Source organism: Eublepharis macularius, chromosome 1 (genome assembly GCF_028583425.1).
Source record: "Eublepharis macularius isolate TG4126 chromosome 1, MPM_Emac_v1.0, whole genome shotgun sequence".
NCBI lineage: Eukaryota > Metazoa > Chordata > Lepidosauria > Squamata > Eublepharidae > Eublepharis > Eublepharis macularius.
This window is the reverse complement of record NC_072790.1, coordinates 238,201,070-238,228,712: the sequence shown is the minus strand read 5'-3', so window position 1 is coordinate 238,228,712 and position 27,643 is coordinate 238,201,070. Positions and strand designations below refer to the sequence as shown.

At 46.8% G+C, this 27,643-nt stretch overlaps 1 protein-coding gene across 1 annotated transcript in view; it reads right to left on the bottom strand.

Moving 5' to 3' along the window:
* The window catches only part of THBS3 (thrombospondin 3), a 49,453-nt gene that overhangs the window by 11,847 nt on the left and 9,963 nt on the right, over positions 1-27,643 (bottom strand). The window contains exons 3-19 of the mRNA XM_054994418.1: positions 24,215-24,471; positions 21,072-21,174; positions 18,515-18,541; positions 17,467-17,549; positions 15,758-15,809; positions 14,684-14,832; positions 14,442-14,582; positions 13,597-13,674; positions 13,083-13,235; positions 10,188-10,298; positions 8,366-8,473; positions 7,596-7,755; positions 6,074-6,192; positions 4,979-5,031; positions 3,879-4,072; positions 2,126-2,304; positions 1,457-1,505 (exon numbers count right to left, since the gene is read on the bottom strand). Of these exons, the coding sequence (XP_054850393.1) occupies positions 1,457-1,505; positions 2,126-2,304; positions 3,879-4,072; positions 4,979-5,031; positions 6,074-6,192; positions 7,596-7,755; positions 8,366-8,473; positions 10,188-10,298; positions 13,083-13,235; positions 13,597-13,674; positions 14,442-14,582; positions 14,684-14,832; positions 15,758-15,809; positions 17,467-17,549; positions 18,515-18,541; positions 21,072-21,174; positions 24,215-24,471 (2,016 nt within the window). The remainder of the gene's footprint in view (positions 1-1,456; positions 1,506-2,125; positions 2,305-3,878; positions 4,073-4,978; positions 5,032-6,073; positions 6,193-7,595; positions 7,756-8,365; positions 8,474-10,187; positions 10,299-13,082; positions 13,236-13,596; positions 13,675-14,441; positions 14,583-14,683; positions 14,833-15,757; positions 15,810-17,466; positions 17,550-18,514; positions 18,542-21,071; positions 21,175-24,214; positions 24,472-27,643) is intronic.

The window sequence follows — 27,643 nt, the reverse complement described above, 5'->3', positions numbered from 1 at the left end:
ACATGGATGGGGTGTGTGTCTGTTTACCGGCTGGCCCTATTTTACACATCCATCAATAACCATTGCAACTCCCTGCCCACCGCTTCCCTGGGTGGACATAAACTACCAGACCTGTAGGGAGGGGAATAAGAGCAGATGTCCCTGTTTCTCACCCTTCCTGGTAGACCTCCACAAATGGTTAATGCTGGAGGATATGGGACTTGCATGGACCCAAAGCAGCTGGGGAGGGCTACAGTGAGGGGACGATCGAACCAGGTCAGCACTCTTCCTGAGCCAAGAGAATTTCTGTTGATGGAAGAAGGAGGGAAGGGCAATTTCATCTGGTTCCCCGTACTCACTGCAGCCCGTCACTCTGTACAGTTTTTTGTCTACACAAGTCCTGAGGCCTCCACTATCAGCATTTTGAAGGTCTTAGGGGACAGTCTGGGACGCTGAGCTGGATAGCCCAGGTGAGCCTGATCTCGTCAGATCTCACAGTCGAAACACACGGGATGAAATACCTAGGTTCAGCTCGTGTTCTCTTACCTAAAGGTTTGTCGGGAAGTGTAGGCGTCCTTGCAGCTTAAAGTTTAGCATTTACAGAGCAGCAGAGAGGGATGTGCAGGGGTCCTTGCAACTTAAAGTCTCCTGGTGCAGCCAGGCGTCGCTCTGCAGGGCCAGGCTGGGTGAGGGGAAGGGAAAATGCCGTGATGCACCTTTAGAGTAGGAGGAAAGGCGCCCCACGCCTGCACTTCCCTCCTTGCTGCTCTGTAAATGCTAAACTTTAAGCTGCAAGGACGCCTGCACTGTAAGTGCTAAACTTTAAGCTGCAAGGACGCCTGCACTGTAAATGCTAAACTTTAAGCTGCAAGGATGCCTGCACTGTAAATGCTAAACTTTAAGCTGCAAGGACGCCTGCACTGTAAATGCTAAACTTTAAGCTGCGAGGACGCCTGCACTGTAAATGCTAAACTTTAAGCTGCAAGGATGCCTGCACTGTAAGTGCTAAACTTTAAGCTGCAAGGACGCCTGCACTGTAAATGCTAAACTTTAAGCTGCAAGGATGCCTGCACTGTAAATGCTAAACTTTAAGCTGCAAGGACGCCTACACTTCCCGGCAAACCTTTAGGTAAGAGAACACGAGTTGAATCTAGGTATTTTGTCTCATGTGTTCTGACTCTCAGAAGCTAAGCAGGGTCAGCCTTGGTTAGGATTTGGACGGAAGACTTCCAATGAAGACCAGGGTTGCAGAGGCAGGCAATGGCAGACCACCTCTGTTAGTCTCTTGCCACGAAACCCCCACCAGGGGTCGCCGTAAGTCAACTCTGACCTGAGGGCACTCTCCACCACCACCAGGGGATTGGGAAGGCAAGGGGGAAGGTGAGTGAGAAATCGTGTCCTTATACACACACACTCCCTAAGATCCAAGCCAATACGTTTGTACCAAAAAGGTGGGTATATAAAAAGCAATTCCTACCTACTGCCAAGCCTGGGTCACTGTTCATCGTCTGCACAATCTCCATGCCCTGTGGGAGGGAAGAGAACATGACAGTCAGAGGAAGGAAGATGCTGAGAGGATCAGAGAGAAGGGGCACGGTGGAGCCCCTGTGTCTTTTTGCCTGGCCTATCGGGCATGACACTTCTGTCCAAGGATCCAGACCTCTGATGCTTCTCAGCTCTTTTTTCCCCCAACCAGGAGCAAAGGGCTCTTGAAGCCCCTCCCTGCCAAGTGTGAACCTCAGCCTTGGCAGAGCCCTCCCATGATGCACCTCAGCTATTCACTCCTGCATGAGTGAAAAGATAAAGGCACATAGGAATGGGCAGCTACACTGCCCAAGGCCTCTGCTGCTATTCACATAGAGAAGACAGGGATAAAGAGCCCTTTGCCTACCATGTAGCTGGTGCAGGTGAATTATGGCATGAAGCCAACAACCTTTCCTGAATTCAAAATATGGCCTATATTAAAAATTAGTTGCCAACCAGAGCCCTACACAGTGTGTCAACTGTCCGTGTAGTCTGTAAGACCAGGCTCATTTTATTCATGGATTGCCTTTCCGTGGTAGAGTAAATCAACCCCATTTATGCAGCCCCATTTCTCAAGCGCATGGATTTTTCAGTTCTTAAAATCCAGCACACCTCACTGTACCTGGTTAAGAACCACCCAGTTGGGGTCGATCTGGGCATCACCTTCGGGATCCAGGATGACCGTCTGATACGCGCGGAAGTCGGTTAGCGTCACCTCGGAGCTTTCTGGGCACACGTCTATCGGATCGGCGACTGTATCGTTGTCGAAGTCCTCCTCGCACGCGTCCCCTATGCCATCGCCTGCAGGCATGGGAAGAATCGCCAAGTATGCTCGCAAAAGTGCTCCAAGAACCATAGGGTGACTATGTATACCTCGTGTATATGCATTTGCAAGCATGGATAAGTGCTAGGGATCTTCAGAGGTCTGCCCCCCCATCCTGCACCCTCTGAGGCCCTGACTCAGTGACGGAGCACCTGTTATGTATGGACAGTCCCATACCCCTGGCATCTCCTGATTTGATAGAAGGTGTCTGGATGTGTCCATGCCTCACTGACTGAGCATCTAATATCCAAGATACTGAAAAGTTGCTCTCAGTCAGAGTACACAGTATTGGGCTGGAGGGTCTGAGAGGCTTGCCAGCCTCCAGGTGATAGCTGGAGATCTCCCTTACAACTGATCTCCAGGCTACAGAGATCAGTTGCCCTGGAACAGCCTAATTCTTACAAATGGCTGTTAAGGGGATTAACTGATGTCTGAACCGTACAGATTTCTGGTTGAAGGATAATGAGGCGGCCTGCTTAAAACAGAAAAGTACCACGCCAGTGAGAAGGCTAGGCTCAAACCCTTCTCCCTGAAATGACAGCTTTCTATGTTGCTTATACCATCATGTAAGCCTGCAAGTGTACCTTGAAGCAGTCTCGATCAGACAGTGGATTCTAGTCTGTCTGAACTCTAAACCACCGACATTGATGAACCATGACCGAGTCTCCCACTGTGTAAATGAAACTCAAAAAGCAGCCGCCAGAGGTGTGGGGGAGAGATTTGGACTGGACCCTGGTGCCGGGGTAATTTTTAGTTTCCTAGTACCCAAATGGCATACTCATGATCAGCACTGCTTAACAAGATCAAAATCTTTTTCGCAAACATTATCCAAAATCCAAGCCGTGTGATTTGCATGAGAGAAATCTGGCTTGAGAAAAGAGAAACTTGTCCGAGACGAAAGACTTGTGGGTTCGTTCCCCACAAGGGAAATGCAAAATCAGAACAGGGAGGAGGAGGAGGAGGATGATATCCCCTCTTATCCTATCTAAGACTGCTACCTCTTCTATGACTGCCCTCGGCTATGCGTTTTACCCACAGCTATGGCCTATGCAGGTCTTTTATTAGTATCCAAAGTAGCCTATATATAATGGCGCCGGAGTATTTTAATGTAAGTTTTTAAATCTGACTGTTAATTTATCGCGTTTTAATTATGATGTGAGCCGCCATGAGCCCATTCGTGGGGAGGGCGGGATATAAGCCAAATAAAACAAACAAATAAATAATAAATAAACCGTCTTCAGGACAACTTAATGCCCACTCAGAGCAGTTTACAAAGTGTATTACTATTATCCTCATGACATAAGTGGGGCTCCGAGAGAGCGCCAAGTAACTGTGACAAGGTCACCCAGCTACGCTTCAAGCGGAGGAGTGGAGAATCAAACCCGGTTCTCCAGATTAGAGTCCTGCCGCTCTCAACTACTATACCAAACTGGCTCTCTTTAAATAAAACCAGCCAGCTTTTGAATGTTGATCCCCCCGCTGCTTCAGAATAATAATACTTAAACTGTGCAGCACCGGAATCCAGCCCCATCCCTCCTCCTTTGGCACTCACTGTCCGAATCCTTCTGGTTGGGGTTGCCCACAAGGCGGCAGTTGTCAGGGCCAGGGGGCACATAATCAGGGATGCCGTCGTTGTCGTCATCGTTGTCGCATTCATCCCCCAACCCATCGTTGTCTGAGTCCAGCTGAGAGCTATTGGGGATCTCCGCACAGTTGTCTTTGCTGTCTTGGTGACCGTCGCCATCGCTGGACAAGACAAGAGGGGATGGCATGAGCGATGCGAAAGGGAAGTATGAAAAAGGAGCCCCCTTGCAAATGGGGTGGGGGTGGGGGTAGAGAATCCAGCCTTTTCTAGGATCAAGTTTCTAGTCCTTCTTTTTGCAAAGATAGGAAATCTTTGCAAAATCTGTTGCCAAATCTTCCTGATAAGATTTCAGAAGCCTGACAGGTGGCACACTTAGATTTCCAGGGGCCGGCAGGATAGGGCCCCAAATAACTGTTTGCCCCACCCCTTGGCTAAATGAAATATGCTCAATAAATTATGGAAAATAAATTGCGACATCGCGCAAAACTCTCGCGAGAAGATGCTATCTTCCATGTTTTTTGAGCAACGTTTCGCAATGTTATGGAAGCAGGTTAGTAGTGTGAAAACGGCCTATGTGGGCCACAGAATTCAACTTTGCTTTACACAGAATTCCAATATGCTAGTTTCATTAGCATTCTTACAGTACTTTTAGAGAGTTCATACTCTGAGTGCTTCATTGCCAATATCTCAGGAGTCCTCACAACAGCTTTGTAAGGTGGGCCAATACTCTTATTCCCAGATTGTGTGTGTGTGTGTGTGTGTGTGTGTGTGTGTGTGTGAGAGAGAGAGAGAGAGAGAGAGAGAGATGAAATTAAGTGGCTTGCCTAAGACCATCTGCTGAGTCAGTGGCAGAGGCTAAATTCAAGCCAGGTTCTTCCACATTCATAACTTAGCCACTGTGCTATGCCACTTATCTATTGGGTCTTAGCAGAAAGTAAATACAGCTCAGGTTTCATAGCAGCTTCATTTTTGTCAGTCATTTTGATGGAAGATAAAACTCAGATTGCAAAATAAGTCGACCCTGAGAAGAACATCTTTCCACGTTCTTGAATTTGCATCATACTCACCTGTCCTCGTTGGTGTCACACACATCGCCCACCAAGTCACTGTCTGCATCTGTCTGAAAGACATCAGGGACGCCAGTGAGCAAAACACCTCCCATTTATAACAGCGCCCCTCACCCCATGCAATCTGCTTTTGGCAGAGATGAGATTTCCCACTGATTCAAACAGTGGTCGATTTCCAAGATCTCCATTCGATTTCAAATCCTGACACTTCTCTTTAATCAGGTTTCCAATTCTGCCATTTCAAAATTTTATCGTGTAATCACTTCGGGTTTTTTTTTAAAGCAATGCAATCTTGGTTGTTGTGGATTTATACAGCCCAGAAAATCCACAACAACCATCGTTCTCTGGCCATGAAAGCCTTCGACAATACAATGCAATGCAATCTTGTTTACAAATTTAAATGTGCTGCTAATTTTTCACCTGGGGTACTTCACATCTTCTGTGCTAGAGTTCCGCAACTCTACCTGTTAATGGCAAAGCCCTACAAAATTCGTTTTAGGAAAAGTTTTGCAATCCAGTTCCAGTTAGGAGAGCCTTGCTTTGAGCTCCTCTCCCGCCTCTGAGCTCTGCTTAGCTCCTTAACCCCCGCCCCTTATCTTCATGTCTAATTGCAATACAATTTGAGGATATGGAGTTAAATTTGTTCACGTTCCTCTCCAGGGGCGGTCTTAGGGCCAAGCTACAAGTGACGAATGACACTTGAACAGCAAGTGTATTTCTCCCTGTTCACTTGCCCTCCACTTGTGCTCCACTTGCCTTTCAAGTGTCATTCGTCACTTGCAGCTTGGCCCTATGCCAATCAGCAACTAGAACAGCTATCAAGAGCCCTGTGCTGGGGGGAGGGGGAAGACTGCCCATAGTGCTGCCCCAGCAGAAGGGGAAAAGAAGAACTTTACTGTAAGCTCCTTGGGGCAGACACTTTATGTCTTTTGCTTATCCAACTCTGAAGCATCTCCCACCCCACTTGTAGACCAAAGTGGTATAGTCCATCCTCTAATTCAGAACTAGGACTCCCTACTGGCCATTATTTCATGGCCCCCACACCCTTCAGAGTCCAATGCCCCCCCCTCCTATCCCAGCCCCAAATGCTCCAACCTGAGTTGGGTTGCTCATCTCAGGGCAGCTGTCACAAGCATCGCCCACCCCATCTTCATCCCGATCTGTCTGCAGTGGGTTGGGTACTTTGGGGCAATTGTCTAGCCCATTGGGGATGCCTGTAGACAAGGAGAAAGAAACAGTCAAATTTGCATCTCAGTTCCTCAAAGGCTCAAAGCAGGGCTTTTTTTCAGGGGGAACACGGGGGAACGGAGTTCCGGAACCTCTTGAAAATGGTCACATGGCTGGTGGCCCCGCCCCCTGATCTCCAGACAGAGGGGAGTTTAGATTGACCTCTGTGTCGCTGGAGCTTTTTGCGATTTTGGGCCCAATTTTGGCCCTGAATGGCCAGGATTGGGTCCAAAACAGCCAGGATAGGTGAGGTCAGGGGGTGTGGCATATGCAAATTAGTTATGCTAATGACATACTTCCAGTGATGTCAAGGGGTGTGGCATATGCCAATAAGTTATGCTAATGAGTTATGCTAATGAGTTCCTGCAGCTCTTTTTCTATGAAATGACCCCTGGGCATATGGCCATATCTTGCTCATTTCCTGCTTGTCCCCTCAGATCTCCCTCAATGCCACTAGTAATGTCCAGTCCCCACAAGCCCAAATCTTTGCCCCGCCCAATTCCTGCAGAAGTGAGGTGGGAGGCGACAGAGCTTTTTCAGTGGTGGCACCTCATCTGTAGAATTTTCTTTCCCTTGAGGTTTGCCTGATGTCCTACTGATTTTAAAGCACCAGGGCAAAACATTTCTTTGTACCCAGGCCTTTCAGTTTGGGATTTGATCTTTTCATTGTTTTTACGATCGCTTCTAGCCTAACAACTATTTTATTATGATTATTTAAGGCTGTGGTTTATGCTGTTTTTATACTCCAAATGGGCAGTGAATGGCTCTTTTTTAATGCTAGGTTTTTACAGTTTATTCGTTTTTAATAATTTTATGTTATGTTTTTTATCATGTTTTACTTTGTCAGTTGCCTCGAGCAGTTTCTCCAGAGGTGGCATAACTTTATTTGTTTGGAAAAGTTTGACCAGCCACTTCGGGTAGGGTGATGGTACTTTCGAAATCAAACTGAGGATGCCACAACAACAACAACGTCAACAAATAATAACAATAAACATTCGATTTATATACCGCCCTTCAGGATGACTTAACACCCACTCAGAATGGTTTACAAAGTATGTCATTATTATCCCCACAACATACACCCAGTGAGGTGGGTGAGGCTGAGAAAGCTCTGAGAGAGCCATGACTGACCAAAGGTCACCCAGCTGGCTTCAAGCGGAGGTGTGGGGAATCAAACCTGGCTTTCCAGATTAGAGTCCTGCTGCTCTTAACCACTACACCAAACTAGCTCTCAGATGGTTGCAGATGGTTCTATGGCACCTGATCAGTTTGTGTGGGAAACACAAAAGACCAGATCTGCATGCTGCTTCTAGGGAACGGGAGCCTCATCATGCCTTCCCAAGAGCCAGCACTGCCACCCCTTCCCTCTCCTCATCTGGGGTGCCCTCACCATCCCCATCGATGTCATTGTCACATGCGTCTCCTTCTCCATTGCCATCAGTGTCCTTCTGGTCATTGTTGGGTACATTGGGGCAGTTGTCGCAAGCGTCCCCAAACGAGTCGGTGTCTGAATTCTGCTGGTCTTTGTTGGGGAACAGACGGCAGTTATCCTGTATTGGTGACAGAGACAGAAAGAGGATATACGACCATACTGACAGTGATGTTTGGATAACGTATAAACTTGCCAGGGCTCCTGCTATGGCAAGAGGCCTCCTACTGGTAAGCCCTGTTGCTCACTGCTCTGAATGGCAACAGGAGAAAAATAAAATAAAAACCTGCAATGTCGTTGATGTCACTACATCACTTCTGGGTAAAACAGGTTTTACCACCGAGTTTCTAGTGATTCCTAGAGCTACCCCTTATCACTTCCAGGTTTTACCAGGAAGTGACATATTGGCCAAGAGTCAAGAAGACCAATATTGTGTCCTCTGTGGTTTTCTAAAGTCTCCTGTAAACATAGGTCTTTCCCAGCCTCTGCCACATGAGATCCTTCAACTGGAGATGTAGAGGACCAAACCTGGGATTTTCTGTACGTCCTGCTGGGCTGAAAGATGGTTCACTGTGGTCCAGGTCTTGGAGGCTGTCAAAACCAGGCCCAAGTAGGATGTGGAAGTCCCTGAAATGCTGCATCACCTGGCAGCTGACTGCACTGGCTATTGGGGAGAGCTGTCCCTGCCCACTCCTCCACCCAGGCGGAACAGGAAGGCGGGCACTGAGCACCTCTACGTTCTTGATTCCATCGCCGTCCGCATCGTCATCACACTGGTCCCCGATGCCATCGTTATCTGCGTCCTCTTGTCCTGAGTTTGGCGTAAACCGGCAGTTGTCCTGTTTGAATTTGGGGAGGGGTGACGAAATAAATTCAGGGAGAGGGTGACAAAAGAAATTAGACTAAGACAGATTGTCGGTCGATGCATTAATAATAATTAATAAGAAGCTTGTTTCTAGTAAATAAATACATCATAAATATATATTATGGACATCTAAGGAAAGATGTGCCCAGCCAGCCAAAGATAAGCATAATCTTACTGAATTAAATGTTTTGGCTTCAGCCTTCCTACACGAAGAAGGGAAAAACAGTATTGTATAGCAGTTTAGGCCCGCTCTGGCATGGAAGGTCAATGGGTGATCTTAAGCCAGTCACACACTCTCTACCTAACCTTCCTTACAGGGTTGTTGTGAAGTTAAAATCGGTGTGGCGTATGGGATGAAAAGGAAATCTTGCAGACAAACAATGGTTACAGCCTCCCAACAAAGGCAGGAGCAAAACATTGAACAAAATAATTTGGGGCTTATCTCATTTTTAATTTTTTATTTACACATCTCTTTGATTTGACTTATGCCCATGTATAGGTGGGATAATGGTGACACCTTCCAAGGTTTGGGGGTCCTAAGAAGCTAGCCCAGCTGCACCCCCATTACCATGATATGGGCCGATTCCAGACGGCCCCCCGCCTCGCGAAACGTTGCGAGTCGCCGCGCAGAAAACGCGAAATATCGCGTTTTCTCGCACGAGTTTTGCGCGATGTCGCGCAAAACTCACGCGAGAAAACGCGATATTTCGCGTTTTCTGCGCGACGACGCGCAATGACGCGCGACGTTTCGCAAGGCGGGGGGCCGTCTGGAATCGGCCCTGGTCTGTTATTTCGGAAGGGGGAAAGTCATTTTTTCTTCAATTTTGTTGGAAAATTTGTTACAAAATTTCCTCAGGATCCAGCAAAATGATGTTTGCTTTGGATCTGACAGCGTTCCTAATAAGAACCTCATCCAGAGCGGCACCATTCAGTCAGAGGAATATAGATGCAGGAGTATATAAATGGAATAAAATGCCATAATATCTGTCTGTCTGCCTGTCCTGGAGATTCTAACAAAATCAAATCAGACTCATAATTGAAGTATTATGTAAAATGCAGGGAAAAAACCTTATCCTATCACAAAATATAGCACTCATGAAACATCCTAAACATTAACGTATTTTTAGTTTTTTTACAGCCACTGAAGAAGATTGAGAGTCAGAACACATCTAGCGGAAAAAGAAACAAGACTTTAGAGAAATATTCTGGATGTTACAGTCAATTGACTCAATAAAGGAAGCCACGTCCTCCAGTTTGCAGGATCTGAGTATATCTGTTAATGAGGGGATGTTTTGGAGGTCTTTCCTTCATAGGGTCATCATACGTTGGAGGAAACTTGACGCTACATAACACACAACATAACACCTCCAACCCTATATCTTCCTCCCCTCATCATTTTACCTCATACCTTGTCCTCCTCAGAGGAATACGGGGATAAAAATGTGACAGGAAGCCAATGTGAAATGCTTTCAAGCCATGCTAGTTTTGAGTGAAATCGGTGCCCGGCTCTCCCGTTGGAAACTACGCCCTGATGCATATAAAACATATCATCTATTTTTTAAAGAAGTCAGCAGAATGTATCCTTGGTACGCGAAAAGACGATCTTTCAAGCTCCATATTTGTGGCATCTCTCTCACACACACATTCTTCCTCACTCCCCCTTCCATTGCTGTGCCCCCCCCTTCTACCTGTGAGCAATGCTTGTGGTTGTCAATGCAGGGCAGTGGCTCATCTGGATAACCATCGATGTCCGTGTCCCGTCCGCATATGTTTCCATTGCCGGCCCAGCCCACGTTACACTGAGGAAGCAAAGACAGAGTGTGCGTTGGCAGGGAAAAGACAGACTTCGGGATGAGAAAATGGCTGCTGGGGAGACGCCATTTCAAAAAGGGTGCCAGAGGCCTGATTTCAATGTGATGCCAGCAAGGCAAAAGAACCAAATCACAGGACATGGGAAAATGCTGAAAAGGCTGACTTGAAAAATGAGGGTAGATCAAGATGGGTATTTGTCTGTAGAAGCAGAAAAGAGCAAGAGTCCAGTAGTACTAATAATACTAACAAAATTTGTGGTAGGGTATAAGCTTTTATGAGTCACAACAACTCATTTCTTCAGCTAGAATGTGAGTCCTTATATCCTGGAAAGTGCCAAATGACAGTGGCAGGTAAATGACAAAAGCTGGTGGATGACAATAGCAAGTGTGATTGAATAGGGTGGGGTATGCAGAGGGGTGGTAGGTGTGGAGAAATCAGCACTGGTAAGGAGACAGGAAGCCTTGATTCAATCCAGGTGGTGTCAGGTCTTGCCAGGTACTTCTCCCAAACACTTTACTGCATCACTCCAGTGTATGAGTTAAAGATGTTTATTAGGGTAAATACCAGTATCAAGATGCGGCGACAAGGGAATTGACTGGAATGCCTAAAGGCGGTAAAGCAGGATCAATTATAGGTCAGTTTCTCCTTCCCCCCACCAGTAGGAGGGAGAAGCAGTTAGGAGTTTCCTCGCTCATCGCCTGGGAACAAGGGTGAGGGAAGAGGAGCTCAGTTCAGTCTCTGTACTAAATCCAAGGTCTCATTCTCAGGCTTCTGCAGGAACTCATATAACCAAAACACCTTGCTGGAAAGATAAGCAGTTAGCAACAAGACTACACAACTCTGGTTCCACTCTGCATGTACTCAGAGGGACGGAAGCAAAATACATATACAAAATACATATGATGCATAATGCATGGCAGATATGCTGCAAGCCTATCTGACAGGTGGGTGCTGTCTTGAGCTTCGTTATCAGTTGTAATTCAGCGGTCTCTCTTTCTAACTGTTATCAGTTTTTGAAACCAATAACAAAGCTCAAGACAATACATCCACCTGGATTGAATCGAGACCTAGGCATCTGAAATCAATCCACTCTCCAAGATATAAGGACAGATGGATTCATGTTCTAGCTGTATCTGAAGATGTGAGCTGTGACTCAGGAAAGCTCATACCTTACCACAAATGTTGTTAGCCTTACAGGTGCTACTGGGCTCATGAACACATGAAGCTGTTCATCAAGACCCTTCATCAAGATCAGAATTGCCTGCTCAGACTGGTAGCCACTCTCCAGGGTCTTGGGTTGAGGTCTTTCACATAACCTATTTCCTGGTCCTTTTCAATGGAGATGCTGGGGATCGAACCTGGGACCTTCTACATAGAAAGCAGATGCTCTACCACTGAGCCACAGGCCTTCCCTTATGTAATACTCTGCTGTAGTCTGACACAGTGTGGTCCATTCTACCGCTTCAGCACTTTACCACTTCATTCTCTCGTATGTGTCAATCGCTCCCAAGATCCTTGAACTAGGATCCTTCAGCAACTGAAGTGTGGCCTCTAACGCTGATCCATAAGGCCTCCCCTCTAAATAATAGAACCTATGGAAACTAGTAGAAGATTTAAGACAGAGAAAAGAAAGAGCTTCACACAGGGTTGGAATTAGCTTATGGAACTCACTGCCTCAAGATGTGTCGATAACCACCAGCTTAGATGGTATTAAAAGGAGACCAGGTAAATTCAAGGAAGTCTACCAATGGCTGTTATCTAAACAGGGCCTTCATATTCAGAGGCAGTCTACTACTAGGTGCCAGGACAGGGGTCCCCAACATGTGGTGTCATGGGGTCCCCAACCATGGGGTCCCCAACCATGGGTGCCATGGCGTCCACCAAGTGTTTTTAGAAAGTGGGTGGGGCCAGGTGGAGCTACTGCCCAGAAGGGCTTCTCATTGGCCACTGGAGATCTGAGTGGCTCTGCAGATTAAAATAACATTGTTTCAACACAAGCTGTCATCACAGCGTGCTTTTATTCTCTCTCTCTCCTCTTTTCAAGTGTATTTTTGACATTCCTTCTATTGTCCTCTGCATTTGGTTTTCCTCTATGTGTAGGGTTGCCAAGTCTCCCTGGCAACAGGTGGGAGATGGGGAGGGGGCAGTGGCGGGAATTCACTGGTGTGCACAATCAGCATCCCTGAATGATGACATCACTTCTGGCATGACCCGGAAGTGACAGCATCTTGCTAGGGCCGATTCTTTTGCATTCAGCCAAAAACATAGTGGGGTTTGGCCAAAAATGCTATGTTTTTGCTGAGGGCTAAAGAATCAGCCCTGGCACGACACCATTGCTTCTGGGTCACACCAGAAGTGATATCATCACATGGGGACGATGATTTCCCCCATTCGCAATCTGCTTCTCCATGCACCAATCAGCTGAGAATCAGCAGGCAGAGGCCTTAATTGCTGGGATATCACCAGCCATAAATGGGAACTTTGCAAGCCTATCTGTGTAGATGTATCTGGGCCTCCCAAGGTGGCCATTTTGTACATGGCTCCACTTTCCACGGCGGCCATTTTATGACTGTATCCACGATCTTGTGTCAGATCCAAAGAAGGTTGGGGACCCCTGGGGTAGGATTAAGAGTGTGGGGCTGTCTCCTGCACAGCCCTATACATGGGCTTCCGGAAAGCACCCAGCTGTGGGAAACATAGTGCAGCCCTAGAAAGGCCTTCAGTCGGGAGTTTTCTTCTATAAATCAGTCCACAACTGACTGTTGGCTTACTGCGCAGGAAACCTCTCCGTTGCGCTCAAAGAGGCAGTAGCCGTTGATGTCACAGGGGTTATGCGTGGGGCTCTGGCAGGTCTTCTGTGGGGTGCAGCTGCCCGTCTCGTTCCCAACAAAGCCTGACTTGCAAGGCCCACACTTGTAGGATCCCTGGGGAGAGACAGAGAACAAGATGGGCCACTGCCCGACCTTCACCTTCATCTCCGGAAGCCAGGGCATTGGCCTACAATCTCTATCCCATTTGCCTCCTCCAAACAGCAGTTTCAATTTGCTCAGCAAGCCATCTTACATGAAGTCAAACTCTCGACCTCGCTAGGTTAGTATGGGGCATAGGTAAACAAAGCTCTTCCTCCACAGCCATTACCAGAGATGCTTGAACTAGAGACGCCTCAGAGCAGATGCGCTGCCCGAGCCCCACCCATCGAGGCCTGAATATGCCAGCAAGTGGAACAAAGAGCACCCGACACCCGTCTGTCATTCCCTCAGCTCTTCCCCCACATATTGGACTCACCACTGTGTTGGTGCAGATGGCGTTGGGGTCACACCCACCGTTATTTCCGTCATTGCATTCGTCAATGTCTGTGCAAACCTGACAGAAACGGGGGTGGGGCGTATTAAATATTGAGATTTTCAGCTCCGAGAAACATCTTTATTGAGGACTAGAAGCAGTCAGACAACAAACGCTCAACAGGAGCCAAAATATATACGCACAGAGTGGTTTACAAAGTATGTTATTATTATCCTCATGACAATCACCCTGTGAGGTGGGTGGGGCTGAGAAAACTCTGAGAGAGCTGTGACTGACCCAAGGTCACCCCACTGGCTTCAAGCGGAGGAGTGAGGAATCAAACCTGGCTCTCCGGATTAGAGTCCTGCTGCTCTTTACCACTACACCAAACTGGAGGTTGGGAACCCTTGTTAGGCAGCAGACCAGGACTGAGGAAACTAAAATCCCTGCTCAGACACAAAGCTCACTAGGTGGCTTTGGGCCAATAATTTCAACTTCCAACCTACTTCACAGGGTTGTTGTAAAAGTAAAATGGAGGTCAGCTACTGGGGTTGGAGATAAACAGCTGACAAATTTCATGAGTCAGACCATAGGTCCATGTAGCTCACCGTTGCCTATTGTAACTGGCAGTTGGTTTCCACAGTCTCAGAGAAAGACCTTTCTTAAAATCTGCTACATGAAATCCTTCAACAGGCTACGTGTGCCATCAAACCTGGGATTTCCGCATGACAAGTGCGTGCTCTGCCACCGAGACACAGATTCATGTCTCTCCCACATTCTCTTTGGTTTGGCCTTGTGAATTCAGAATTTGGCTATCCCAGGTTTAAAAATTAGAACAAATGTCTCACCTGTTTGCTGGCCTTGGCATAGTCAGCCCCTACCCCAGAGATGAGATTCCCCTTGAAGCCAGCCGGGCACGGTTCACAGTGGAAGCCGGGAGCTGTGTTCAGACACTTGGAGCCCGGAAAACATGGGTTGGCATAGGCACACTGAGGGTGACAGAGCGGAGAGCCTGGTGTGAGTTATGCCTCCTCCACCACACCTCTCCAGACCTGGCGCCGCCGGCCCCAACATGTTCAGCCCGGCTTACTTCGTTGATGTCAGCACAATGGGTGCCGTTGCCTGCAAAGCCCGGAGGGCAAGGCCCACAACGGTAGCCGGGATACTCGTATGTCTCCATGCAGTCAACACCGCTGAAACAGGGATTTGGGTTGCAACGAGATCGGTGCTCGTGAAAGCCTGCGGTGCAGAGAAATTATGGGGCTCAGAACCCAGAAAATTGGAAGGTACACAGCATTCTGACTATCTCTGATTTAAAAAAAATCAAGTTCCTAGTTCTTAGGACTGTTGAAATAAGGTTCAAAACCGCACTGCAGAAACCAGAGGTGCTAATGGACGTGGCCGGAATATTTTTCATCCTAGAATAGAATCATAGAATCATAGGGTTGGAAGAGACCTCGATGGCAAAACACCATCAAGATCCCTAGTCAAGCTGGCCTGGAGAAAATTGCTTCCACTGATCAGCGTTACACTGGGCGTATAAGAAGGGGCTGCTAGAACTAAACACTGATGTAACCCTTCCTGCCCTCCCTCTCATACCTCCCCTGTGCCTGTCAGTCAGTCAGTCAGTCAGTCAGTCAATCAATCAATCAATCAATCAATCAATCAATCAATCAAGTTTATCATGATGCAAGATCAGTTCCGGAAAGTCAGTAATAATGGAAATAAGAATAAAAAGTAAATAAAGTAAAAACGAAATTAAGTAACTCTCAAACCTGTCAGTCAAATTGTAAATTCCACTTACTTTGATAGTACAAAAGTTAAAGGGCTAGGAGCAATTTTATAACTGGCCTTCTTTTACATTTTTTCTGTTCTGTGTTTTCTTTTGTATTAAAACCTGTTACCTTCAGGATGCCAAATTAAATATTTTTTATACGATGGCTTATCCTGAGATACGAGCAGGTCCAAAGCCCCCAGATTATCTACGAGGCTCTTTCCAACGCACTCAACTAGCTTTAGTCAAGCCTGTCAGCCGTCTATAAACAGATCAGCGGCTGAAAAGGGGGGCTGTCAGGATATAATGGATAATGTGAGGAAACCCGTGTCCATTATGTCAAAACTTGGCTGGCCTCCTGGTTTGGAAACGTTCCCGTCCAGCACTTACCGCACACCTGGCACTCCATAATGGTGTTCCGGATCAAGGACATTTCCTTCACCTGAAATGAATTTATATGGTGTTAGAACGGGCAATGGGAGGGGCGCTGGCACACGCTCACCGAGGATCAGGAAGGGAGAAGCCCTTTTGGAGGCAGACAGGGGGATGCCACAGAGACTCTTCTACAAAGCCAGGCTTCTCGGCAGAACACTCTGTGGCCACTTGACTGACAGCTTGCCATGCCTTGAGGGTTGGCATGCAGGGCATCTGCTGAGGCTCACGGTCTGGCAGCATGCCCTCCAGCACCCACAGGCCCATCTGCTCCCTCCAGAAAAGTAAGATTGCCCCTAGGCCCCCACAATGTCAATGGGACATTTTCCCATTTCATATTTGGAGATATATCAAGATAGGTAGCCGTGTCAGTCTGTCTATAGCAGCAGAAAGGAGCAAGAGTCCAGTAGCACCTATCAGACTAACAAAATTTGGTGATTAAAATAGGTGAGTAAAACTGGAGCAAATTTGCAAAACACAAAGTAGAACATTTCGGGTTCGAATGGCGAGAGATCACAGCGAGTTTTTAAAGCCCTCGTTTGGACTAGAGAAATTCCTCTTGATTCTATTTCCTCCAAACCAAGGATAATTCTAGCACTGAGGGGAGTAACAAGGAAGAATTTCTTTTCCTTCTCTCCCATCCCATCTGTGGACAGGGAAGTCCAGCCTTGGGCCTATTGGCTGGGAACCTGCATCCCGCCATTAGCTACACTGGATCCCACTTGCTGGGTTGGATATTGGAAGATAAGGAAAGGGAGAGAACTCTCGCTCACAGCGACATCTGAATGCAAACCTTGTTTTTTTTCATGATGCTTGAATGCCGCCTAATGCTAGAATCAAGAAACCTTGAAGAGAAGGGTGACATTTACCCATGCACCGAAAAAGTAAAGAAATGGTGGGTCATGGTAGTGGAGAGTGCCCTCAAGTCCTAGCTGACTCACAGCAATCCCCAGCGGGGATTTCAGTTTGGTGTAGTGTTTAAGAGCGCGGGACTCTAATCTGGAGAAACAGGTTTGCTTCCCCACTCCTCCACTTGAAGCCAGCTGGGTGACCTTGGGCCAGCCTCGGCTCTCTAGAGCTCTCTCAGCCCCACCCACCTCACAGGGTGTATGTTGTGGGGATAATAATGGCATACTTTGTAAACCGCTCTGAGTGGGCATTAAGTTGTCCTGAAGGGTGGTATATAAATCGAATGTTATTATTAATGTTATTATTTCATGACAAGAGACTAACAGAGGTGGTCTGCCTCTGCAACCCTGGTCTTGGTTGGGGGTCTCCCATCCAATTACTAACCAAGGCCAACCCTGCTTAGCTTCTGAGATCTGACGAGATCAGGCTCACTTGGGCTATTCAAGTCAGGGTGGTGGGTCATGGTACCTACCTCAATAGCCACAACAAGGAAGGGAAACATCTATTACAGGCTGTTACACTGTGGTCACTCACCACTTAGCATCACTTCCCCTAATCTTTCTGCCTAAGAAGTGATCCTACTTTTAAAGTCTGATGTGTAGGATACCTGAAGGGATAGAGGGAAATACTTTTGGAGGGGTGTCCGCTATCCCTTGCTATTCCCCAAAGTCATCCCTGTTCGAAGCCTTTTGGACCCCAGACAGCGCTCCTAATCTGAGCCAATGAAGTTGAGTCCACCTATGCCAGTCCACACTCACCTGGTCTCTCATGTCCTCTTGAAGCTCCATCAGAATTTGGTTGAAGAGGGTGAGCTGTTTCACTAAAGCCTTCGTCTGCTCACCTGCCAAGCAATGGAACAGTTCATTACCCTGCCCTCTAGGATGCCTGCCCAAAACGGTCAGATGAAGAGGGCAATCCCCGAGACCGATTCCCACCCCTTGCACTAAGATCCAGGATTCCCCGCATAGGAATTCTGTCTTCAGTAAAGGAATAAAGTCTGGTGCAGCCCTTATTAACACTTTCACTATTCAAAGGACTGTTTAGTCAATCATCTCAGATGACAGATCTTTGCTGATGAATGTGGCCCACATAGATTTCACCCTGAGACTCTGATTTATACGGACACAACCTGATTCCGCACAGGTTGGATAATGCACTTTCAATGCACCTTATCAATCGTTTGAGGTGGATTTTTTGTTCTGCACACAAAAAAATCCGTTCCAAATGATCTCTAAAGAGGATTGGACGTGCATTATCCAACGTGTGCGGAATCACTCCTCATCTCCAACAGCAAAGAGGGCCCCAATTTGGAATGGCGCTGGGACACAGAGTTTTCTTTAACCCTTTCTTTCCATTCTATTTCCTGCAGTGAAACACACCACCACCTCCATCCCATTTTAGCTGCTGCTAATCTTGATAGAGGAAGATTATGCTTGGCCTGAAATCCCAGAGAGCTCCTACCAGCCAGAGGAGGAAATAGTGTACTATTTAAATGTACCAATGGTGTGTGACTTGGTATATGGCAGCTTCACGGACTCATAAACTAGAGTATTCCTCCCCTGATTATTTTAAGGCCTGGGCCATGGTAGAACATCTGCTTTGTATGCAGAGTTTTAACTGCTTAACTCATTTCCATCAAGCCATTAAGCCTGTGTGCTGGTTACTAGTTTAGTATTTGTCCACTGGGGCAATATTGGAACCCTGTCTTCATTCCTCAACCTCTGGATTTCTCTCTCCTATACAAAATCATTCTGAAACACTAAGAAAAAACACAATTAAGGTCAGTAGAGCCACCAAGAAACTCACCAAAAAGGGAATTGATCACGTTGGATACTGAAAGAGAAACAAAGCAAAAAGAAGCAGGTAAATTGTAAGAAACTGGGTTAGAAAAAGTGCAAGGGTGTACCAGGTCTCCCTTGCCAAGATGATCTTAATGCTTTTCCATTTCTAAATCCCCAACATTAGGCCATTTTTAGCAAGGCCGAGGTCTGTGCATCTTTTTGGAACGAAAAGCTATTGTTTCCAGGCTCTAGACGACTGGAGTTCAAAACAGGCTTCTTGCAGAGACGAGATGCAAAAAAGGAGACGTATCTAACCAAAACAGGGGGAAAGGAGGTCCACCGATCCAGAGAAATTGAATAATGAAATGCCACATCAGGGAATCAAAATAGCAACCGAGTCCAAAAAAACCATGTTTCTAGTCCCTATTGCAGTGTGCCTAGCAGTTTTCAACATGGAGATCTGGGAGGAGGGAGATTACGAGGAGGAGATCAGTAAAGAGGAGCAGGTTTCGCAGAAAGTCCTCCACAACGTGCATCTGAAGGAAAGAGCACTGCACTCACTCTGCACAGGGCAGTGGTGACTTCACCGTTAGGGAATGTTTTCATTTTCTTGCCAATTCGTCATGAGCATTTTCATCCCCGTTGTTTTCGCTGCTTGTTAGCCCGTTTCGTTTGTTGCTCTCGTGTTGTTTTGACACCATTGATAAGCATCAATGGTGCTCAGGATAAAAAGAGGACCATAGTTTCGTCTGAAGCGGGCAGAACCTACCTCAGAAATTGGAATTTTCCGATCGAAACTGTATGTTGGATCCCACTACTTTGCTCCGGAGGACCAGCATCTTCCCTCGGAGGAGGGTTCCTGGCACCAAAGGCGTTTTAAGATCCATCCCAGGGTGTGCATGAAATCTGGGCCGTTTTCACACTACTAACCTGCTTCCGTAACGTTGCGAAACGTCGCACAAAAAATGTGAAAGATAGCGTCTTCTCATGAGAGTTCTGCACGACATCGCGAGAGTTTTGCACGACATCGCTCAAAACTCTTGTGAGAAGATGCTATCTTCCGCGTTTTTGCGCGACGTTTTGCAATGTTACGGAGGCAAAACGCGACATCGCTCAAAACTCTCGTGAGAAGATGCTATCTTCCGCGTTTTTTGTGCGACGTTTCGCAACGTTACGGAGGCAGGTTAGTAGTGTGAAAACGGCCCTGATTACCTCCCAAACCCTCCTCTGGCACCCTACTCTACTTGACTTCAGTAAAGAGTTGATGTTGTTGCAGGGCTTTCTCAGTGATGGCCCCCAGACAGTGAGATCCCCTGCTCCATGAAGTCCACTCTATCCCCCCTTTCTCTTTTGACCTTCTGGAAGTTTACCAAGACCATTTGGCTCTTGCGTGTGTTGAACGGTTTGACCTTCTGATCTATTAGTTTGTCATCTGATCTGTAATTTTTCGGCCAGTTGCAAAACAAGCTGCCGACGCAGTGGCTTGTCTGTCCCCCTCCCTCCCTCTGACTGCTGCTCGATGAGTATTTGCTGTTGCTTTTAGTAATGTTCTGACCAGGGGTCATTTTGTAGAAAAAGAGCTGGAGGAACTCATTAGCATAACTCATTAGCATATGCCACACCTCTTGCCATCACCGGAAGTGTGTGTATAACTGATTTGCAGTTATACCAATCACCTATTCTGGCTGTTTTGGACCCAATCCTGGCCATTCAGGGCTGAAATTGGGCCCAAAATGGCAAAAAGGAACTGAAAATGGCCAAAAAGGGGCCCAAAATGGTCAGGATCAGGCTGCTGATGAGCGGGAGAGTGATCCACCACCCACCAGAGGCCCGATCCAGGCCGTTTCGGCCCCAATCCAGGCCAAAACGGGCCCAAAATGGCTGAGAGTCAGGTGGGCGGGGCCACTTGTCATGTGACCTCTTTGGGGAACTGCCGGAACTGCGTTCCTGTGCATTCCCCCTCAAAACGAGCCCTGGTTCTGACCAGTTTTAGTACCAGTTGCTGGGGAGTACCAGTTTAGTACCAGTTGCTCTGCTTGCAAACCTACTTGGGGCATCTGTTTGGACACTGTGGGAACCAGGATGTGGAATTAGATGGACTGCTGGTAGGGTTGCCAACCTCCTGGTGGAGGCCAGAGATCTGGAATTACCACTGATCTCCAGGTGACAGAAATCAATACCCCTGGAGAAAATGCTGCTTGGATGGTGGATTCTATGGCATTATACTCTGCTGAGGCCCCTCCCCTCCCCAAACCCATCTTCCCCAGGCTCCACCTCCAAAATCTCCAGGAATTTCCCAAGCTGGAGCTGGCAACCGTACTACTTGCTCCCGCCGGGCTGTTTTTATGCTTTAATTCTCATGTTTGTTTAGTTCATTGATTTTATTGTTCTCTCTGTTTTGTTTTATTGTGAGTGGCTTCGTGTACTGTCTAAATAACCAAAAGGAGGGGTGTAACTTTTCTAAAACGAATATAATGGGATTAAAAGACAGTGGAGTCCAAATCATTCAGAACAGCAATAAAGACAAGAACGACAAAAAAGAAAAGAAAATCACAACGGGCGGATTATAACCCGTGACTGACCTGTGTTTTGCATGGATTCGTCCCCCTGGAAGGGGCACTCGCTCAGGGCTCCTACTCGGCTCATGGACCCCCCTAAAATCAGCTTCAGTGTCTCCACGAAGCCCTAACACAGAAACAAGGGAACTGTGTAATAGGGGGGGGGGAACACTCTTGCAGGCATGGCTGGCTTGCTTATTATTGTTGTTGTTGTTGTTGTTGTTTATATTCCGCTCTACCTGCAAAGCACGCTCAAAGCGGATCACAACAGGGTATAAAACAAGGTAGCATAATAAAAACAGTTCCGATTAATAAAAACCAGGAGCATTCACATTGCACATTGCAACCAAAACTGGTGGGGCGGGTGGCGAACCGGCTTCTCTCTGAGAGCCTTGCTACAAGTGACATTTTACACGTGAAAGATAAAGGATCATTTTTGCAAGTCTTTCTGGGAACTGAAGTTCCTCTCCCCCACCCTTTTTCCTTCTGTTCCTTCCCCTTGCTGCCTGAAGAGACAGAGAGAGCCTACGGCAACATCAGCTTTTGCAAACTGTCTTGCTGGGGGGGGGGGCGGGGGGGAATGCTCCGGAGAAAGCTGAGAAAGTTCAAGCTGCCTGCCCCAAAGATCATTGAGAGCAGGCTTGTGACTGGAGAAACAGGCTCTCTCTGTCTCTTCAGGCAGCGAGGAGAAGGAACAAAAGGAAAAGGGGTGGGGGAGAGGAACTTCAGTTCCCAGAAAGACTTGCGAAAATGATCCTTTATCCTTCACGTGTAAAATGTCACTTGTAGCAAGGCTCTCAGTCTCCAATCAGTATCAGGAACTCACTTCTTACTACCAATTTGGGAAGCCTCGTGGCAAAGATGTTCAGCAAGAAATCACAGGGTTCAACAGCCACGGTCACTCATGAGGCATGCGGCACATCGCCTTACCTGGCCACCATCTGATATAAACTCCTGCTGAACAGCTTTGCAGCTCCACAGTACCTGGGGTGGTAGAGTTTCATTTCCTTCTGCAATCTGGAATTCATATTTGCATTTGTGCAGAAGGTGAAATCAGCTTTCCCCCAGGGTTATGTAATACCAGGCCACTGCCTGGCACCCCTAGAAGGATTTGGGGGCTGAAGTAGCGTTCCCAGGTGCCCACCGGTGGCCCCCTCATCTGCCAATTGCTGGGCAATTGGCAGGGGGGGGGACAAGCTCCCAGAGCTTTCCCGCCACCGGCAGGCACCTCAGGAGCATGCACCGTGCGTGCGCTCCCTACCAGCGTGGCGATGTCACTTTCATGAGTGACGTCGTTGTGCCACCCATGGGAGCATTTCCGTGTTTCGTTTGGGGCCGATTTGGGACCCTAACCAGCAGAATTGGCTCTGGGTGAAGCACAGAAATGCTCGTGCAGCCGGTGTGATGACGTCACTCGTGGAAGTGACATCGCCACGCAGCTGATGTGGTGACGTCACTTACGGAAGTGATGTCATCACAATGCCGCCAGAGCATGCGCATGTGAGAATTCAAACCAGCTTGGGAGAGGGTAAGTGCCAGGTCCCAAACCTCCTGGCAGAAGGACAGAGGAACCTGGAAACTCTAGGCTGGGGACAGGTGCATCAATATCGCACCAGTGAGCAACATCATTTCCAGCAAAAACTGGAAGTGATAGCATGACATTGGGGACAATGCTCTAGGATTTGCTAAAACTCTATGATTTATTATTGTTGTTGTTGTTGTTGCTGCTGCTGCTCTTATTGTTGTTATTGTTGTTGTTATTGTTACTACTACTACTACTACTACTACTACTACTACTACTACTACTACTACTACTACTACTACTACTAATAATAATAATAATAATACAGTCTAGAACCAGCACACAACATGCAACACTGTTCCTTGGAATAAAACACATACAATTACAGCACATAAAACATGGTTTATACATAATTTACACATAACATTCTTTGGACATAAACAATATTGGTTAAAAATCAGATTACATGTCTTACTATTTCCTTTTGAATTTAACATGCTGCAGTGAGAAATCTAGAACATGGAGCAGTAATCAGTGGGTTAACACCTAAACGTAGTTTCATGGTAAGGTCTGAGTTGGAACAACCTGAAAACTTACCTAGCAAAGAAAAAAGAAACTTTATTCAGATATCCACATAGAATCCAAATGGCGCAAAACTTGCTCATTTGTCTCCACCTTGCCTTCTCCCCAAGGGCAGCAGAATGGAAGCCAACCCACTGGGTTCAGCATCCTGCTGTTGGGCTCTATGTCATCACAATGTGTTGTTTCTATGTCATCACAATGTGTTGTTTCTATGAACTGCAGATGCTCAGTGTCTCACTGTGACACTGAGAGATCTCTGTCTTTTAGTGCTACACCTCTGAAGATGCCAGCCACAGCTGCTGGCGAAACAATGCCAAGACCACGGCGATACAGCCCGGAAAACCCACAACAACCATCGTTCTCCGGCCGTGAAAGCCTTCGACAATATATTGCAGATGCTAAAGATCGAACCTGGGACATTTGGCATGCAAAAAATGTTGCTCAGCCCCTGAGCCACAGACCAGTCTCTAAAGGGGGGAGGTTTATTGGTTAGTGTGTTGTGTCGTGGTTAAAGTGCTGAAGACCTGGGTTCAGGTCCCTAATCTGTCATGAAACTTGGGCCAATCACTCTCTCTTTCCGTTACCTACTTCACAGGGTTGTGGTGGGGATAAAATGGGAGGAGAACTGTGTACACTACCTTCAGCTCTTGGAGGAAGAATACGATGGGGAATAAATTTTACCCTTGCTCCAGAGAACCCACCCATTTTAAATCAAGCCAGCTTTTTAATCTACACAGTCCAGTTTCTTCCCTTGGTCACACAACAGTGTGACGGCATGTTGGACATAGGGTTGCCAGCCTCCAGGTGGTGGCTGGAGATCTCCTGGAATTTCTAGTGATCTCCAGGTGACAAAGATCAGTTCCCCTGCAGAAAATGGCTGCTTTGGAGGGTGGGCTCTATGGCATTATACCCTGCTGCGCCCCCTCCCTCCTCCCCAAACCCCACCCTCTCCAGGCTCCACCCTCAAAATATCCAGGAATTTCCCAACCTGGACCTGGCAAGGGGGTACATTTTATGGTGACAGCATGTTGGACACCATCTTTTATGTTCCTATTCTCCTTACCTGCATGCGGAGATAAGCTTTCTGTCCTGTCCGCACCTCCATAGCCTCCACCTGCTCCAGGTCTATGGGCACCATCTCAGGCAGCCCTGCGTTCGAGTCCACCTGCTTGCAGTCCACGTACAGCTCCGCCGACAAGGTGCTTCCTTGGAGGTCACTCAGTCGCAAGAGGGCCGTGTGGCTGCGGCCATCCGCCAAGTTGGCATTCTGCAGATTCAGTGAATGGAGTTTGCCATCCGTCCGCAAGTATCGGATGAGGACTACGGAAGGTTGGAGAAGGGGGAGTTACCATCAAGGGTATGTGCATACTGCGATTCTCTCATAAGGCAGTGGGATACAGTATTGGGTGACATTATCAAATTTCCAAAAATTTCGTGTACTTTTCAGATTTCTAGACCAACACAGCGGTTAAGTGATTTGGCTGCAAATCGGCACTCTACTGGTTCGAATCCCACTACTGCCATGAGCTCAGTAGGTGGTCTTGGGTCAGCCACTCCTCTCAGTCTCAGCTCCCCAGCTGTATTGTGGGGATAATAATAGCACTAACTTGTTCACCACTCTGGGTAAGGCACTAATCTGTCTGGAAGAGCAGTATATAAGCACAATAATTATTACTATTATTATTACTATTAAAATAATTATTACTCTTACTATTATACCCAGGACAGGTTGCACCAAGTGGTGCAGAGGGCAATCTACGCTCCCCTCTGTCTTGAGATCAGGGGGCGGGGCCGGCCATGTAACCATTTTTAAGAGGTGCCAGAACTCTGTTCCACTGTGTTCCCACTGAAAAAAAGCCCTGAATGTTACTATTCTTTTAATTTTTTTATTTTCTAAGCAACAAAAGAGATACAAAAAAAAAGATAAAGGCCGTTTCCAGATGGCTTACCTGCCTCCGGAACATTGCGCCATCTTGTGGGGAAAACGCGAAATATCGCGTTTTCTCGCACGACGTCGCGCAAAACTCGCGCAAGAAAACGCAATATTTCGCGTTTTCCCCGCAAGATGGCGCAACGTTCCAGAGGCAGTTAAGCCATCTGGAAACGGCCAAAGAAAAACTGGAGGAAGATTAAGATACCCTTTACACAGATAATCTAGAGCACGATCACTATACATCATTTGAATATTATGTTCAAGCCCACAACAACCATTCTCAGAGACATTTGCTATTAAAACCAAAAATATTATTATAAAGTATTTAACAATATTTACCACTATACCCCCTCCACCTCCAAATCAATAGCACAGAATACACCATGATCTATACATTTCATTTTTTTCTTCAATTTTTTTTATTTTCTAAACAACAACGGAGATACGACTACTACTACTACTACTACTACTACTACTACTACTACTACTACTATTAAATGATGGCTTGCAAATCCAGAGAGTCAGAAAACACTATAGCAGCATACCATCTCAGGGCCATACTAGATGTTATGGCAGCCACGGGACAGAACTGTGGCCACCGTAATCTGGAGTTTGGTTCACAGTCCTTAAAGGCACTTTGGGTTTTAAATGGAACTTGTTTCCTGTTCTAACTTGCAATGCAAATAAAATAGGTTTTTCAGCATAGAGATACCAAGGACACAAAATTTTGCAACCATCATAGCCAACAGAAGTTTTCAGTTCAGGTGGTATGTGAAAATACCCAGGACAGAGGTTGTTGAAATCCTTGAAGCCAGAGGACTGGCTGGCTAAGATTTCTCATATAAATCTCTGTCCTCACTCCAGCTCTCAGAACTGTAGAATGTATTAAGCAAGCGAGAGAGAGAGAGAGAGAGAGAGAGAGAGAGAGAGAGAGAGAGAGAGAGAGAGAGAGAGAGAGCGATCACACTGCTATGATTTTAATTGCTCTATTTTTGTTCAGTTGTGAAATTCTGCTCTTCTTGGCACAGACTATCGGGTTGCACAAACTAAGGCCCGCACATGTTTTAAGGGCTGCTTAACAGATCCGATTCGGCACCAATCAAGAGATCAGATTTTTTGACACACCGTTTAGCCGTCAATAAACTCCGTTAGGACTGGGACTGCTAAGTTAACTCTTTCCAAATCAAAAACCGTCATGACTCAGGCTGTTACCAGCCCCTTTAGGGGGAAGAGAAAGGTAAAGAAAGGATACTTTTCATTTCCCTCACAAGATTTAACTTCAACTGGGGGAGTGGGCAGTTTTAAGAAGGGGAAAGGCACTGCGGGAAAGAGCGAAATCTCCCTTCCTTACCACTGCAGTCCTGATTTTTCTTACATGTACCCTTCTGTAGCCACATTGTAAGCTTGGTTCATGACCCTTTGAGCAGAACGACTCCAGGGAATAAAGACAGACAGCAGACATCCTTCCAAAAGTAGTTTCCTCTTTCCCCATCTGGTACCTCACACATCTGACCTGAAAACTACACATTGGGGAAGATGCCCTCAGCTCACAAGAGGAGCAAAACAGGGCTGAGTTTTGGCAGGTCTCCGGTTTGTACGAACAGTGCCGTCTTTTTCATGAAGTGACTGGATTCCAGTTACAGTTGACACCCAGGTTTGCTGTGTACCGATGACCTGATTTCCCTGGCACACATCAGGATTAGGCTTCAGGGGCTCCTGAAGGAACACTTTAAATATTGCTAGGGATTTGGCCCTAAACCTCCTCTGTATATATGGAGTATAGGGTTGCCAGCCTCCAGGTGGTAGCTGGAGATCTCCCGGAATTACAACTGATCTCCAGGCAACAGAGATAAGTTCCCCTGGAGAAAATGGATGCTATGAAGGGTGAACTCTATGGCATTATACTCCACTGAGGCCCCTCCCCTCCCCAAACCTTGCCTTCTCCAGGCTCCACCCCCCCAAATCTTCAGGAATTTCCCAACCTGGACCTGGCAACCCTAATGGAGTAGGGTACATTTCAATGATTAATGCCCCATGTCTCAGCCACCAATGTGGTGTCCAGCCTCTAATTAAAACTGCCGTTAGAATCATCTGAACAAAACTCAGCAGTAATAACAAATATCCAGTAAATCGAACAATTCAAAGAAGCTGCATTAAACTACATCAACAGGCTACGTCACCATAACAACAGAAATAGTTCAACCATTAAAGGATTAAGACCAGTATGGCGGGGAGAGCATATCATGCGGATGGGCCACCATCAGAGTCAAACATTAGAAATGAGGAATGAAAAGTCTGAATAAGAAGAAACATTTCGGTGTAGAACTTCAGTCCTTTAAATACTGAGGCATATTTTTTTTAAAGAGCTGATAGGCTGAAATCCAGTATAAAGAATAGTCAGCTCAGTTGCTTGATGCAGATGTTTTCCTTTTCTCTTAGGCCTTTTCCGCACAGATTATTTGCCCCAGGTTTGATGCTGTTAGGAAGCAGATTTTTTTCCTGCTTCCGCACAGCACTGTGGTGCATTTAGGTACTTTCTCAGGTGTTCTCACCTATTCG